The 12,894-nt window shown below is 48.4% G+C and overlaps 1 protein-coding gene across 1 annotated transcript in view; it reads left to right on the forward strand.

Annotated features, from left to right (window-relative positions):
• Positions 1 to 4,713: 4,713 nt before the first annotated feature.
• The window catches only part of LOC311513771 (olfactory receptor 51G2-like), a gene marked incomplete at both ends in the record, with an annotated part of 350,119 nt that continues 341,938 nt past the window's right edge, over positions 4,714 to 12,894 (forward strand). Inside the window, one exon of the mRNA XM_084615853.1 lies at positions 4,714 to 4,836. Coding sequence (XP_084471979.1) covers positions 4,714 to 4,836 — 123 coding nt within the window. The remainder of the gene's footprint in view (positions 4,837 to 12,894) is intronic.

The following is a 12,894-nucleotide window of genomic DNA, read 5'->3' on the forward strand; positions in this document are numbered from 1 at the left end:
TTTAGGGTGTAGACCTCTGGTGTCAGCGACTCCCCTTCAAGCAGGAACTGGGTACGTTGGCAGCTTTCACTGTCTTTAAAATGTGAAGTGAAGGGGAAAGGCTGGAAGCTGTTTCCATTTTCATATGTTCTGTGCAGTGACAGAGGGCTCTCAGCTGGGCTGTCGGGGTGACTCAGTGATGGGGCTGCATGGCAGGCAGAACTAGGTAGCTTGGGAACCCCTCCTCTCCATCTGCCCATGCTCCCAGGTGGGTTGTTCAACGTACACATAAATCTGACATTAAAAGCGACCTCAAGTGTTCAAACTCTGATGCCTCGAGTTAGGATTTCTCATTGGGTCTCAGTTATAGAGGTTCTGTGTGCTCTGGGCCTGATTGTGCCAGGGGCTGAGAAATAGGCGACCCCACAAAATATCAATGACTAGTTCCCAAATTGTGTCAGGTTTATTAGCTCCTGGAAATTTAATCAACAAATGCATTTTCAGAGGTTTTATTCTCTGGCTTGATTGTGAAGGCAGGAATTCAGAGCTGTGTTGCTCTGTGGTAACAGGTCCAACAGGGCATATTTCTGCTTTCTTAGTGGCTGAGGGCTCCAGCACTTCTACCCTGTAGATAACTCAAAGAGTTATATGGCTACCAGTATCTCTGCTTCCACCCTGGTCTCCTAGCGTCAGATGTCAGGCCCTGTACCCTTCCCTCTCGATCCTCACACCCTCAGCCTGGGATCTGCGGGTTGTCTGTGCTTTCCCACCAGTCCAAGTTGGTTTGGCACCTGTGATTCTTCCCTTTGGGAGTCTGTGACTAATGGTGAGACGAGTGACCAGCCAGTCTTCTTAAACCAACATACAGTTTAATCTCAACAGCAGGAAGAAAGCGTAACATGGTGGAATAAGAGGGTTTTCAAACAACAGTCAGTACATGTCTCTGACCCCGAGCCCTCCCAATCTGACAGGGACCCAGGTAGGCCGAGGGCCTTCAGGTTTCCCCAGCGGTGTCTCTGCCTGTCGGCCTGAAGAGTTTTTCAGGAACAGCTGCCCCACCTCTGCACAGATTCCTAGTGCTGGTGAAACAAGCTGTGTAATGTGGCTGGAGCCCGGAAATAGGCTCTTCCCAGCTCGTAGCTGCAGGGTGGTCTCTCAACCTCCCTGAAGTGCTTATTGAGAGGTGGCTTTTCTTGAGTTGTTGTTTCCCTTCCTGCTTGTTTTCTAGCAGCCTGCTATTAAACTAAGAAGAGCCATAATAGAGCCATAACATAAACATCCTAATAGCTAACCCAATGTAGCTCTTCAGCAAACATCCCAAGAACTGGGTTTAACGTACACATTCATTATGGCAGCTCAGCTCCATGTCTGTCACAATGCTGTTCCTGGTTGCTATGGATTTTATGTTATGAATACAGGACAGAGACAGTCAGAGAGAGAGAGAGAGAGAGAGAGAGAGAGAGCAGTAGACTATGGTGCCTGAATAACAGTTGCTGGGGTCACTACGTACTAGAGAGTGAGAGCTCAGGGAATTAATATTTTCTATGCTGATCCCAATGCCTGTTACCACTCCGGACTGTGTGACACTCTGTACCTCAGGGGAACACCCTACACTCCCATGTTCATCTTTATAAAATGATTGTGTGGTGCCCAATGCAAATTTTGTCATGTTGGGTGCCTTCAGAAGGCTCATGATACTTATCCTGGTTGTTATAGTGATGTTATAGTAAATGTTAGAGTAATGTTATTGGTTATAATTTCATGTGTATAGTTATGAGGCTGAAACTGTTTCCTCATGGCTTAAAGCAAGCCCAGGCAAAAACTTTCCAAAGCAGAGGGGTAGTTCACACCTCATCAGGGCAGGTATGGGAGAAACACAGCCCAGCCTCACAGGAGCAATGGACGCTGGCCTAGGCAGCAACAAAATTAACCTATTAAACCCTTGAGGGAGTCACCCCCCTTCCTTTGGTCAGTTCGGGACTGCGATGAGGTAATGCTCACCTGACTCTAAAGGGGGGAGGGGCAAAGCCAAGAGGGAAGAAAGGACAAGATAAAAGGGAGAGACATTTTCCATGCTCTTCATCTCTCTTGCACCTCCATCTACAGACCCATCTACATCTACCCCTCCATCTACAGACCAAGCGACTGAAGTGCTTTTCAAAGAGGAGAGCCTGGCTGAAGAGCAACCAGACAGCCTGTGGTGAGGAGCATGTAAGTTTGTAAGGACATTGAAAGTGTTAAGATCAACTTAGAATGCATTTTTCTTTTATTTCATTTGACCAAATCTGACTTGTTATGCTTTGACTTTAATCACTTAAAATTTATCTTTGTAGTTAATAAATCTGGAAACAGTGCATTTAGTCTGAAGCATGACAGAGATTCCCCTTGGGATAACAAGGCCTGGTACATATACATTTCTTTGTTAAATTGACGAACTCATATAAGCTTGCAGTGTCCATCGGGCATAACCGAAGTTATTGGCTAGTGTCATTCGGTTGCAAGTAGATGGGAGCAGCTTACATGTTAGAAGCTGTGCGTGAATAGCCCAGGAGTGGGGGTTCTCACAGCAGAGAAGGGTAAGGCTGGCTCCCAGAGTTAAGGATTGGAGAGACCTAGCAGATCACTGGTCCAGATAACACCAGAGGGGAACGTCACAGACTGACAGAACAGAACCTGAGGAGACACAGTCAGATATTAACTCAGGGACAGAGGAGCTAGTAGACTTTTGTTTGCTGTGAAGAGACTGAATGAGGGCTGAGATGCTGTGATCTTTTCAGGTTGTGAAGAAATCCAGATAAGAGATGCTGCATTTTAAGTCCCACTCTAACCTGAGAAATCTCTCAAAGAATATCAGAGGAGAAAGAATGGGTTGACAAGTGTGTACTAAAGTACAGATGTGTAAATGTTATGCAAAAACTTTTCATTGCAATACAAATATTACAAATCAAACTTTCATGACATTCCTGTATATCGAAAGCCAGCAGCAAAGTTGTTGGAATCTCTACAAGAAGGAATAGTGGTAACATTACTGCTTAATGGCTTTTGCTTAAGAAAGAATTTCAGAAGTGCTCCACATACTGTTTGCAATGGATTTGTGGTATTAACTGTTTGTTCAGTGAACAATTGTATGGTACTATGTCCTGGTAACTGTCCAAAAGCTGTGACACATTCAGCATCATGAACACAATGCTTCTGCTATTCCTGTACAAGACTTTGCAAAAAGTCCAAAGAGAACAGATCCACTGTCTGTTTTTCAGTAAAGAGTCGATCTGAGGTGCAGGAAAGGGGACTGTAAGAGTGGTTGTATATAATGGATGCCCATCACCTGTTTCATGAGAATGGCTGAAGCAACTTGCACATGCAAATGGATATTAGTGTAAACATAGTGTTTTCGCTAAAAGAAAAGGAGTACTTGTGGCATCTTAGAGACTAACCAATTTATTTGAGCATAAGCATCATGCACCCGATGAAGTGAGCTGTAGCTCACGAAAGCTCATGCTCAAATAAATTTGTTAGTCTCTAAGGTGCCACAAGTACTCCTTTTCTTTTTGCTAATACAGACTAACAAGGCTGCTACTCTGAAACCAGTGTTTTCACTATTCACCCATTTGTGATGCCATCCTCTCCCACATCCAACTAAAGTAACTGTCTCTAATAGGCTGTAACTGCCCAGATATCTACAGACCGATGCATGGGGAAAGGATGCAGGTCCTGTGAGGATGAAGAGAATCCTGTAGGATGATGAAACTTTCTGGATTCAGTCAACCCTGGCCAGGTAAAGCACTTCAGCTTCTCTTGAAGTGATTCTTGGGGGGGGGGGGGGTCAACTTGTATCACTGGGAGCAGTTGGTAAGGGAAAGTTAATGGAGCCCGGTTCTGATTGAATTTACACATGCAAATCTGGAGTGACACAGTTGAAGTCAATGCTTTTGAATTCAGAACTTGGCACTAAGAATTTATCCCATGTGCTGCAAAGAGGCAGTGGCATAATTTGGACTCTCAGGAGTGGAGAAAATAAATAATATATATAACGAGGCAATGAAACAAGTTTATAAATCGCTTCAATGCAGAAAACATATAAATACAATTACCATTTACCCCATGCACTTGCCATGTGTTTACACACAAATCATGATACACTGGGGCACATTCAGAAGTGGAGGCCTGTAAAGGGTGTTTTTTTGCGGGAAAGTCATAATTGTAAAATCAAACAATACTCAAGTATGCTGCAGAACTACCAACCGTAATATATTAATGGTGCCAAGAGCTTAGCAGGATTCATAGAGGGACTGGATGTGTTTATATGAGTGACCAGAAAATCCAAATACAGTAGTGAGGATTTTAAAAAAAAACCTCTTGGAAGAGCTCTAAACCTTCCTGATTTACTACCCCAAAATGTCTAATTAGTAGGTGTCAGGGGGAAATTGTCTCTTGCAGCAGGTTGTCTCATAGCTGCCCATGCAGAACTTCTTCCACCTTCCTCTGCAGAATCTGGACTTGGCCACTGGATAGTGGGCTAAATGGACTATAGGTCTGATGAGGTCTGGCAGTGCCTATCTTCCTATCAGTGGTGCAAATCCAAGACTGTGTTTTTGCTTATTTTCCTTGAGCTCCTGGGAGTCTCTAGACTTGCACCAAGAGCAGAAAGATGTCTAGCTACATATCACCTAGTCTCCAGTTCTTTTTCCTTTCAGGAAGGAAAGTCCAAAACTCCTCGGGCCTGCCCAGTAAGTTATGTCAGCTGTCAATGACACCAAATTCACACCTGCAGTGTTTCTTCTCACCGGGATACCTGGACAGGAAGACGTCCATCTCTGGATCTCTATCCCCTTCTGCTTAATGTATCTTATTTCAATAGTAGGAAATTCAGTCATTCTGTTCATTATAAAAACAGATCCAAGCCTCCATAAGCCCATGTACATTTTCCTTTCCATGTTGGCCATCTCAGACCTTGGCTTATCCATAGCCACCATACCAACAATGCTGGGTATATTCTTGTTTAACTCTAGGGAGATCAGCTTCGATGCATGTTTTGCCCAGTTGTTCTTTATCCACTCGTTTCAATGCATTGAATCCTCCGTGCTCTTGTTGATGGCCTTGGACCGCTTCATTGCAATCCGTGACCCGCTGAGATATGCCTCCATCCTAACCCTGCCAAGAATAGCCAAGATGGGACTGGTGTGTGTTCTAAGGGGGGTGGCTGTAATACTCCCACTCACCATTCTCCTGAAACAGTTCCAGTATTGTCGAGCCAATGTCCTCTCCCATTCCTACTGCCTGCACCAGGAGGTCATGAAGATGGCTTGTTCAGATATCAGAGTCAACAGTATCTTTGGCTTGTTTACCAAACTCGTAACGATGGGCTTGGACTTGCTGCTCATCTTCCTCTCTTATGTGATGATCCTCAAAACAGTGCTGAGCATCACATCCCATGCTCAATGCCTCAGGGCTTTGAACACCTGCATCTCCCACCTCTGTGTCATCCTGCTCTTCTACACACCAGACATCAGCATGGTTGTGATGTACAGATTCTGGCATAGCTCTTCTTACTTGCTTCAGATTGTTCTGAGCTACATCTCCCTGCTGGTCCCGCCCCTGATGAACCCAGTCGTGTACAGCGTGAAAAGCAAACACCTTCGTGCACGGATAATCAGGGTGTTTTTCAAGTGAAGGGTCAGTTCCTCACCTGGCTGCAGCGGTCATAACACAGGAGACAAAGAATACCAGCCAGGATCACCTATTTCATCCTGGATCAATACATCCAAGATGATATGAGCTACTGACCTCCACTCTGTAGAGAGAGGTTCAGATGGGGTATAAAGCAGTGGTTTTCAAACTTTTTTTCTGGGGACCCAGTTTAAGAAAATGGTTGATGCCCATGGCCCAACGGTGCTAGGGATGAGGGGTTTGGGGTGTGTGAGGGGCTCAGGGCTGAGGCAGAGAGTTGGGGTGCAGGGGTGAGGACTGCGGGGTAGGGCCAGTGATGAGGGGTTCAGGGTGTGGGAAGGGGCTCTGGGCTGGGGTAGGGGGTTGGAGTTTGGGAGGGGGTCAGGGATCTGGGCTGGGGGTGCAGGCTCTGAGGTGGGGCTGGGGATGAGGGGTTTAGGGTGCAGGAATGGATTCCAGGTTTGGTGGAGGCACAGGGCTGGGGCAGAGGATTGGGGCATGGGTTGGGGTGCAGACTTACCTCTGGCAGCTCCCAGTCAGCAGCGCAGTGGGGGTGTATCATAACCATACAGCTGAGGGTAGGCTAGAATTCCTCCTTACCTGTAAAGGGTTAAGAAGTTCAAATAATCTGGTTGGCACCTGACCAAAAGGACCAATGGGGAAAGAAGATACTTTCAAATCGGGGATGGGGTGAGGCTTTGTTTGTGCTCTGTGTTGTGCGTTCTTTGGGGAAGTGGAGAAGCATCAGGTCAGAAAACTCCTTCTCCTAAAATCATCCTAAAATGAGTCTCAATATTGCAAAAAGAGTAAGTAAATAGGAAAGGCGTCTTAGATTATATTTTGTTTTTAGCTTGTGAATTTTCCCTGTGCTAAGAGGGAGCTTTATCCCTGTTTTTTGTAGCTTTAAAGTTTTGCCTAGAGGGGAATCCTCTGTGTTTTGAACCTGATTACCCTGTAAAGTTACTTTCCATCCTGATTTTACAGAGGTGCTTCTTTTACTTTTTTTTCTTTATAATAAAGTTCTGTTTTTTAAGAATCTGGTTTACCTATTTGGTTGGTAGATTATTCTCAAACCTCCCCAGGAAAGGGGGTGATGGGAGCTGGGGGGATATTTTAGGGAACAGGAACTCCAAGTGGTCCTTTTCCTGAATCTTTGTCTTACTCACTTGGTGGTTGCAGCAGTACCATCCAAGGACAAGGAAGGATTTGTGTTTTGGGGAAGTTTTTTACCTAAGCTGGTAGAAATAAGCTTAGGGGGTCTTTCATGTGGGTCCCCTAATCTGTACACTATAGAGTTCAGAGTGGGGAGAGAACCTTACAGGGTGCTAAGGCAGCCTTCTTGCCTGTCCTGGCACCGTGGACCTCGCTGCGCCCCAGAAGTGGCCAGCCGCATGTCCAGCTCCTAGGTGGAGGTGCGCAAGCGGTTTTGTGTGACTCTAGAATGCAGGTACTGCCCCTCACCCCCGCAGTTCCCATTGGCTGGTTCCAGGCCAATGGGAGTGCGGAGCCAGTGCTCGGGATGGGGGCAGAGCATAGACCCCCTTGGCCCCTCCTGCCTAGAAGAGGACCTGCTGCTGGCCTCTTCCAGGGTGCAGCGTGATGTCGGAAAAGGTAGGGACTAGCCTGCCTTAGCTGGGCAGCTCCACCAACGGACGTCTTGATGTCCCGTTTGGCGGTGCTGGCCAGAGCAAGGCGACCCAGTGACTTCCATGCCGCGCTCCAATACTAGGTCGCGACCCACGGTTTGAAAAACACTGGTCTAAGGCATGGAGCAATGGACAAGGGGCTGTCCCCACCCACTGGTGAAGGAAGACAGGGCACTGCGGGAAGGAGACCAAGGCAGGCAGCATCATTTACAAAGTGAGTTTGTTCATGGAGAGTCAGGGAACAGTGGGATGTTGGCCCATCAAGAGCTCTAGCTCTAGCTGCTCAAATCTCAGAATTTCTCTCAATACAGTTAATAAAGAGAAGGGACGTGGATGCTGTTTCCCCTTACACCTGGCCTGTCACTGTCCTGTCTCTGGTTAAACATCCAGGGGCCATGAAAAAAGCTGCAGAGCTGTTCTTCAGTCACAGTCCGGGCCCTTCCTGAGTGCTTTTTGTGCTGCGTGATCCATGGGGCAGCCCACTCCTCACCAAGGCAGGGCACAGCTGAGTGCGAGCGCAGGTCTGCCACAGAGGAGTCCTGGCAAGAGACTCAAGCCCAGATTCCCTCCTCCTCCCGTCCGTTTCTCTTGCCGCAGTTGTTTTGAAAGGGTTAGAAAGAGTCCTCAGCTCCTCCACCGATGAATGGCTATTCCATCCTGGACCCTTACACCTGAGATGACATGCGTTACTGATCATCTCTCTATAGACAGAGGTTCAGACAGGGTCTAAGGCCTGTGGCCAGCAGAGAGGCTCTGATGTTGGAGGACAGGGCACTGCGGGAAGGAGACCAAGGCAGACAGTAACATTTACCAGGTCCATGGAGAGCCAGGGGTCCAGTGGGATTTTGGCCCATTAAGAACCGTATCAGTCGCTGCTTAGATTTTATGTCAATGCAGTCAATAAAGAGAAGGAATGTGGATGCTGTTTCCCGTTACACCTGGCCTGTCAATGACCCGTCTCTGGTTAAACATCCAGGGGCCATGAAAGAGCTGCCTCGGTGAGGAGTGGGCTGAGCAAGTGTGCGGTGTGCAGAGCCATCAACAGAGATGGGGAGGTTTCCTGAATGGCCTTTCCTGGGCTCCTGCCTTAATCATGTCTCTGCAGCAGCTGTGGACAAGGGCCATTCCAGGAGCACGGACACCCACCCTTCCCCTACGCACTCAGCCAGGTGCTTGGGACTGAGTCATGCCAGAGACTTGATTAATGCTGGAGCCCCAGGAGAAGCCATTCAGGCAGCCCCTCGCCCACTGATGGCTCTGCACACCTGCTGAATTCACTCCCATCTGACTGCAATGCTCCCTAGCCAGAGCAGAGCTGCATGTGCTAGTGAGGGTCTGACAAGCAGGAGTCTTGGCAAGAGACTCAGGCCCACATTCCCCCCCTGGCCCCTCTGTTTGTGCTGCCCCAGCAATGCAAAGGGGTGGAAACAGGCCTTAGCTCCCGCACAGGGGCACAGCTCACTCCTATCCCAGCCCAGCCCATTCAGTGTAGGGTGACCACCATTCAAAAGGCAAACGTGGGATACATGCAGGAGCCACATCCCCTCTCTCATCCCACCCTGTCCCTCTTCTTCCCCCTTGAGCACCACCCTCTACTCCTCCTCTTCCCCCTCTTCCCCACCCTCTACCCCATCTCTTCCCCCCAAGACTCCATGCCCTGTTCCTCTTCATTACCCAATTCTTCACAACTTCTCCAGGCCAGAAGCTAGAACCAGGCCATGGAAAGAGCTGCCCAGGGAGCCAGAGCCACTGTGAGGAGCCCCAGACCCTCCACCTGCCCTAGGCAGGGGCCTGGGAGACAAGAGAGAAGCCCTCAGCCTCTCACAGGGCTCACAGCCAAGGGAAGATGGAGAGTCCAGGGCTCCCCATATGGTAGTGGTGTTCCAGGGCAGCTGTTACCATGGCCTGGCTCTGGCCTGGCAGGGAGGTGGAGCCTCGGGGGAAGTGGATGAGCAGTGGGCAGGGTCTAGCTGGAAGTGATGAGTTAGGGGCGGAGTCTCAGGGGAAAAGGAGAAGCAGGAGGTGCATCAAGCCTGAACCAATGCTAACCCCAGCAAGGAGGTCAGTGGGGGGCTCATTAGTAAAGGAGGAGGGTGGGGCTGGAGGGTAGGAGAGCCTGTGTTTTACAGAATCATAGAATCATAGAATATCAGGGTTGGAAGGGACCTCAGGAGGTCATCTAGTCCCACCCCCTGCTCAAAGCAGGACCAATCCCCAATGAAATCATAACAGCCAGGGCTTTGTCAAGCCTGAACTTAAAAACCTCTAAGGAAGGAGATTCTACCACCTCCCTAGGTAACGCATTCCAGTGTTTGTCCACCCTCCTAGTGAAAAAGTTTTTCCTAATATCCAACCTAAACCTCCCCCACTGCAACTTGAGACCATGACTCATTGTCCTGTCCTCTTCTACCACTGAGAATAGTCTAGAACCATCCTCTCTGGAACCACCTCTCAGGTAGTTGAAAGCAGCTATCAAATCCCCCCTCATTCTTCTCTTCTGCAGACTAAACAATCCCAGTTCCCTCAGCCTCTCCTCATAAGTCATGTGTTCCAGAGCCCTAATCATTTTTGTTGCCCTTCGCTGGACTCTTTCCAATTTATCCACATCCTTCTTGTAGTGTGGGGCCCAAAACTGGACACAGTACTCCAGATGAGGCCTCACCAATGTCGAATAGAGGGGGACGATCACATCCCTCGATCTGCTTGCTATGCCCCTACTTATACATCCCAAAATGCCATTGGCCTTCTTGGCAACAAGGGCACACTGTTGACTCATATCCAGCTTCTCGTCCACTGTCACCCCTAGGTCCTTTTCCGCAGAACTGCTGCCTAGCCATTCGATCCCTAGTCTGTAGCTGTGCATTGGGTTCTTCTGTCCTAAGTGCAGGACCCTGCACTTATCCTTATTGAACCTCATCAGATTTCTTTTGGCCCAATCCTCCAATTTGTCTAGGTCCCTCTGTATCCTATCCCTGCCCTCCAGCATATCTACCACTCCTCCCAGTTTAGTATCATCTGCAAAGTTGCTGAGAGTGCAATCCACACCATCCTCCAGATCATTTATGAAGATATTGAACAAAACCGGCCCCAGGACCGACCCCTGGGGCACGTCTCTTGACACCAGCTGCCAACTAGACATAGAATCATAGAATATCAGGGTTGGAAGGGACCCCAGAAGGTCATCTAGTCCAACCCCCTGCTCGAAGCAGGACCAATTCCCAGTTAAATCATCCCAGCCAGGGCTTTGTCAAGCCTGACCTTAAAAACCTCTAAGGAAGGAGATTCCACCACCTCCCTAGGTAACGCATTCCAGTGTTTCACCACCCTCTTAGTGAAAAAGTTTTTCCTAATATCCAATCTAAACCTCCCCCACTGCAACTTGAGACCATTACTCCTCGTTCTGTCATCTGCTACCATTGAGAACAGTCTAGAGCCATCCTCTTTGGAACCCCCTTTCAGATAGTTGAAAGCAGCGATCAAATCCCCCCTCATTCTTCTCTTCTGCAGGCTAAACAATCCCAGCTCCCTCAGCCTCTCCTCATAACTCATGTGTTCCAGGCCCCTGATCATTTTTGTTGCCCTTCGCTGGACTCTCTCCAATTTATCCACATCCTTCTTGAAGTGTGGGGCCCAAAACTGGACACAGTACTCCAGAGGAGGCCTCACCAATGTCTAATAGAGGGGAACGATCACGTCCCTCGATCTGCTCGCTATGCCCCTACTTATACATCCCAAAGTGCCATTGGCCTTCTTGGCAACAAGGGCACACTGCTGACTCATATCCAGCTTCTCGTCCACTGTCACCCCTAGGTCCTTTTCCGCAGAACTGCTGCCTAGCCATTCGGTCCCTAGTCTGTAGCTGTGCATTGGGTTCTTCCATCCTAAGTGCAGGACCCTGCACTTATCCTTACTGAACCTCATCAGATTTCTTTTGGCCCAATCCTCCAATTTGTCTAGGTCCTTCTGTATCCTATCCCTCCCCTCCAGCGTATCTACCACTCCTCCCAGTTTAGTATCATCCGCAAATTTGCTGAGAGTGCAATCCACACCATCCTCCAGATCATTTATGAAGATATTGAACAAAACCAGCCCCAGGACCGACCCTTGGGGCACTCCACTTGATACCGGCTGCCAACTAGACATGGAGCCATTGATCACTACCCGTTGAGCCCGACAATCTAGCCAGCTTTCTACCCACCTTATAGAGCATTCATCCAGCCCATACTTCTTTAACTTGCTGACAAGAATACTGTGGGAGACTGTGTCAAAAGCTTTGCTAAAGTCAAGAAACAATACATCCACTGCTTTCCCTTCATCCACAGAACCAGTAATCTCATCATAAAAGGCGATTAGATTAGTCAGGCATGACCTTCCCTTGGTGAATCCATGCTGGCTGTTCCTGATCACTTTCCTCTCATGCAAGTGCTTCAGGATTGATTCTTTGAGGACCTGCTCCATGATTTTTCCAGGGACTGAGGTGAGGCTGACTGGCCTGTAGTTCCCAGGATCCTCCTTCTTCCCTTTTTTAAAGATTGGCACTACATTAGCCTTTTTCCAGTCATCCGGGACTTCCCCCGTTCGCCACGAGTTTTCAAAGATAATGGCCAATGGCTCTGCAATCACAGCCGCCAATTCCTTCAGCACTCTCGGATGCAACTCGTCCGGCCCCATGGACTTGTGCACGTCCAGCTTTTCTAAATAGTCCCTAACCACCTCTATCTCCACAGAGGGCTGGCCATCTCTTCCCCATTTTGTGATGCCCAGCGCAGCAGTCTGGGAACTGACCTTGTTAGTGAAGACAGAGGCAAAAAAAGCATTGAGTACATTAGCTTTTTCCACATCCTCTGTCACTAGGTTGCCTCCCTCATTCAGTAAGGGGCCCACACTTTCCTTGGCTTTCTTCTTGTTGCCAACATACCTGAAGAAACCCTTCTTGTTACTCTTGACATCTCTCGCTAGCTGCAGCTCCAGGTGCGATTTGGCCCTCCTGATATCATTCCTACATGCCCGAGCAATATTTTTATACTTTTCCCTGGTCATATGTCCAACCTTCTACTTCTTGTAATCTTATTTTTTATGTTTAAGATCCGCTAGGATTTCACCATTAAGCCAAGCTGGTTGCCTGCCATATTTACTATTCTTTCGACTCATCAGGATGGTTTGTCCCTGTAACCTCAACAGGGATTACTTGAAATACAGCCAGCTCTCCTGGACTCCTTTCCCCTTCAAGTTAGTCCCCCAGGGGATCCTGGCCATCCGTTCCCTGAGGGAGTCGAAGTCTGCTTTCCTGAAGTCCAGGGTCCGTATCCTGCTGCTTACCTTTCTTCCCTGCGTCAGGATCCTGAACTCAACCAACTCATGGTCACTACCTCCCAGATTCCCATTCACTTTTGCTTCCCCCACTAATTCTACCCGGTTTGTGAGCAGCACGTCAAGAAAAGCGCCCCCCCCCCCAGTTGGCTCCTCTAGCACTTGCGCCAGGAAATTGTCCCCTACGCTTTCCAAAAACTTCCTGGATTGTCTATGCACCGCTGTATTGCTCTCCCAGCAGATATCAGGAAAATTAAAGTCACCCATGAGAATCAGGGCATGCAATCTAGTA

Source organism: Lepidochelys olivacea (assembly GCF_965140295.1).
Source record: "Lepidochelys olivacea isolate rLepOli2 genome assembly, chromosome: 1".
NCBI lineage: Eukaryota > Metazoa > Chordata > Testudines > Cheloniidae > Lepidochelys > Lepidochelys olivacea.